General features: G+C 39.6%; 1 protein-coding gene across 1 annotated transcript; it reads left to right on the top strand.

The window, feature by feature from the left end:
* The first annotated feature begins 963 nt into the window (after positions 1-963).
* LOC107478199 (uncharacterized) lies at positions 964-2049 on the top strand. Its single transcript, XM_016098341.1, has one exon. It carries the CDS (start codon positions 964-966, stop codon positions 2047-2049), a length of 1086 nt encoding a protein of 361 aa, XP_015953827.1.
* Positions 2050-4400: the final 2351 nt, after the last annotated feature.

The raw sequence follows: 4400 nt of genomic DNA, 5'->3' as shown, positions 1-4400 counted from the left end.
AAATAAATAAAATAGGTGAAAGCTTTACTCAAATACACAAAACAGATATTCATTACCTGATTGTGCAATTCGACACTTTTATGTAAACCATGGAAAGCTACCACGGTTTACAATTTTAACATAAACCGTGGCAACCTACCACGGATTATGAATTGTGTGGTTTGTGTGTAAACTGTGGCAAGCTCCCACGGTTTATGAAGGGAGAATGCGAAGCATAAACCGTGGCAAGCCCCCACGGTTTATGAAGGAGAAAATTTGATCGTAAACCGTTGTAGGTTACAACTATTTAGGAACACCGAAATTCTATATATATGTGGGTGACATTCTACTTGCACAAGAGATCATTCTCACAATGGCAAGTGAGGAGGAGAGTGTTCTTGCCTTAGTGCATTGTTCTGGGAAAATTAAAAAAAGCAAAAGCCATGGTGTGAAGTTCACAGACAAAGAACCATTGAGTGTGTTCATCAGTTCGTCAAGCACTTTGTCAGATCTAAAGAACAGCATCTTGCAGAAGTTTGGCGTCTTTGGTACGAAGTGGGTGAAGAAACTATTCTACAAGATTCCCATTACAGTTGTCTTAACAGGTGTTCAGTATGATACCTTTGTGCTAGCGGCTGATGAAGATATTAGGGTTCTGTTCCATTGTGTTAGGAGTTTTCCAGAGATCCGAATTCACGAGTTGTTTGCGAAGTTGGAGGTTGGTGTCGATAGTTCTGGGGCATCAGCTCCATTTCATAGCTCGACTGCCGCGGGAGGTGAGTCTAGTTCGATGCCTGCGGTCAGACCGTATCTTCCGCCGGTGGGTTCCCCTACGTTCGCGGATGATTTAGAGCGAACGATGGTTGTTTGTTCTGTACAGTTGGAGAATGAAGGAATCTTTGAGCAGCCTGATGTCGTGGCACCGGCGGTTGCCAGTTACCTTATATGGAAGGCTTTGGTGAACCTGATAGAGTAGAGAATGCAATGTGTGACGATGACTTTGACCAGGAGCCTGTCGATATCATCGGGGACAGCGACGACGACACAGGTGCCAATCCACATGCGCAGCATGGGCCTTCAAGTTCTTCTTCTCAACAGTACCTTCCACACTTCTCCACACTAAACTTGGAGGTTCTTGGTCAACAGGAGGACGGTGGTAACACGGTCGGGGGCTCTTCTACAGAATTTCAGATTGGGCAATCTTTTCAGAATAAAGATAAGGCTGTGCTGAGTGTGAAGGACTATAGCATCCGGCGAGGTGTTGAGTACAGAGTCATCGAATCAGATCATCTGAAGTATCATGGAAAATGCAAGCAATTCGGCAAGGGTTGTACTTGGTTGATTCGCGTTGCGCTGCATGCACGAAAGGGCACTTGGGAGGTTAGGAGGTACAACGGGCCACACACGTGCTTGGCAACCTCTATTTCCAGTGATCACCGTCAGCTGGATTACCACGTTATCTGTGCGAGGATTCTTCCGTTGGTTAGGGCAGATGCTGCAGTTACGGTAAAGGTACTGCAACAAGCTATAGAAGCCGATTATGGTTTCAAGCCTAGTTACAGGAAGGTTTGGATGACGAAGCAGAAGGCAGTGGCACAAATATATGGAGATTGGGAAGAGTCGTATGCGGAGTTGCCACGTTGGATGCTAGGAGTACAGTCAACAATGGCCGGAACAATAACCGTGTTGAAGACCTCTCCTGTTCGGCTTCGTGGTGAGGTTGATGAGTCGACGGTGTACTTTCACCGATTATTCTGGACATTTCCACCTTGTATCGAGGTATTCCGTCATTGCAAGCCCCTAGTCAGTATTGACGGTACCCACTTGTATGGAAAGTATGGAGGGACACTGCTGTTGGCGATAGCACAGGATGGGAACTCCAACATCCTCCCCATTGCATTCGCCCTTGTGGAAGGAGAAAATGCAGAGTCGTGGTCATTCTTCTTGTCCAACCTACGAGAGCATGTGACTCCTCAGGAGGGTATCCTTGTAATCTCTGACAGGCATAACGGGATCAAGGCAACGCTTGAGGCACCTGAGACTGGGTGGCTGCCTCCACGTGCTTTCTGAGCGTACTGTATTCGGCATGTGGCAGCGAATTTTGCCCTAACTTTCAAAGGTAAAGATTCAAGGAGGATGTTAGTGAATGCTGCCTACGCAAATACTGAAGCAGAGTTTTATTACTGGTTTAACATCATGCGGACTGAGAATCCAGCAATGTGTGAATGGGCCAATCGGATGGAGTACGACAAATGGACCTAACATGAGGATAGTGGTAGACGGTTCGGGCACATGACAACCAACATCAGTGAATGTGTGAACTCGGTGCTAAAGGGAACTCGAAACCTCCCGGTCACATCATTGGTTCAGTCAACTTACGGGAGGCTTGCTCAGCTTTTTGTGGTACGGGGACAAACAGCAGAGGCACAACTCGGATCTGGTAATGAATTTTTCCAGGCATTGGCCAAGGCAATTGATCGGAATCTAAGAGACTCAAGGTGCTTCACTGTCACGTTATACGACAGGCATCAATCGGAGTACACCGTGGCCGAGACAACACCAATCGGAGTATGGTTGGTTAAGTCTATGAATGTCACCAAGTTGATTTTCTGCATTAATTTCATATGAATAAAATCCGTTTATTTTAGATGTTTGATTGCATCAATGTGGTATCATTTAGACTGCGCATGATAACTGTGACGAAAATAATGTATATCATAGAATCTCAAACCGCTTAAACTATCAAATACATAGCAGATAACATATCATTTAGACTGCACATTGTGATCAAATTTTCTCCTTCATAAACCGTGGGAGCTTGCCACGGTTTATGCTTCGCATTCTCTCTTCATAAACCGTGGGAGCTTGCCACGGTTTACACACAAACCACACAATTCATAATCCGTGGTAGGTTGCCACGGTTTATGTTAAAATTGTAAACCGTGGTAGCTTTTCACGGTTTACATAGAAGTGTCAAACTGCACAATCAGGTAAGGAATATCTGTTTTGTGTATTTGAGTAAAGCTTTCACCTATTTTATTTATTTAGGTAAATTGCCCTAATAATAATGGTTAACAAGATCTTGCCATGTTTCGCAAAACTTGCTATGAGACAACAAGTTTTGTGATTTGTAGCTATCAATTAGTTATTATTGGTGTTTTTAATAGTGTGAAATTTTATTAAATGATATAAAATTATTTACTTTTTTTGTTAAGTGTTGGCCAAATTTTAATAAAAGTACTGCTTATATTATAGACTTTTTCATATACATATAAATGCTTAAAAATCCATAGCGTTGTTGGTAAGCAACCTTGCTCTCCCATACTATGTTTTCCTTTTTGTGGAGTGTGTTTGATGGGGAAAACTTTTGTCTTCATTCATACCCTCCTCTCTCATAATCTTGATATATATATAGGAGCAGCTTTAGTACAAATCAAATAAAATTCCAATTAGTTATTAGTTATTACATTAATTAGCATAGCATTAGTGAAATTTGAATCTGAAACTTTGACATTAATAAAAATAATGTCCCTTCAATTCCCCCAGCCCCAAAAAATGTATGATCCATGTGTATATTGGTGGGGGGCCATATTCCATAGATATGAGATATCCACTGGTTAAACATTTCCATCTATATTATGTTAAATTTTTATGTAAAAGAAAAAGAAACAGTACGTAAAAGATGCTGACGAAAAGCTACAAAGTAAAATATCTATATATAAACACCATCTGAAAATTGACAACAAATTAACAATCCTTAAATATATATATATAAAGTAATAGTTAATTCTCTAACTTTTGCGATACATATGTGATGGAATGAAAACAACAATATTGTACATATATAATAAATAATAAGAATTGAATCAAGAACAAGAAATTAACTATTGTTATATAGTTTATTTGATCTTTGATGATGTTATATTAAAATGTAAATTAAAGAAGGGAAGAAATACAGCCAATATGAGACATGTTCAAGTTGTCATGATGGACGATTATTCCCTTTTCTTTGTGTATTTTTTCGTCGTTTCCTTTGGATTTTACTTTCTTTGACAGTTCAATGTGCATGTACACACGTGCATTATGCCTATTTTTCAGAGAATAATATAAATATAGATAATCATTTCCAACAAAAAAAAAAGTAAAAGAAAATTAGCAATGTGTAGCTATAGAAGAAGTATATTAAAAATCCTAGCTAATAGTTCTCTTTCTTTAATTCCTTTGAATATGCATGTTACAATTATATTATCACAGTTACATTTTTTTTGGAATCTATATACATATATCAATCTTCTTCGGGAATTGACCTGAGAACTTTCATTTTGACTAGGTTATTATTGAGGAGACTACTCAACATTATTATTATGCATTTTTTATGGAACATGAAAATTTTTCCTTTTTCCTTTTTTTTTTTGGTGTTG

The sequence above is a fragment of the Arachis duranensis genome, chromosome 3, assembly GCF_000817695.3.
Source record: "Arachis duranensis cultivar V14167 chromosome 3, aradu.V14167.gnm2.J7QH, whole genome shotgun sequence".
Taxonomy (NCBI): domain Eukaryota; kingdom Viridiplantae; phylum Streptophyta; class Magnoliopsida; order Fabales; family Fabaceae; genus Arachis; species Arachis duranensis.
This window is presented reverse-complemented; position numbering and strand designations above follow the sequence as displayed.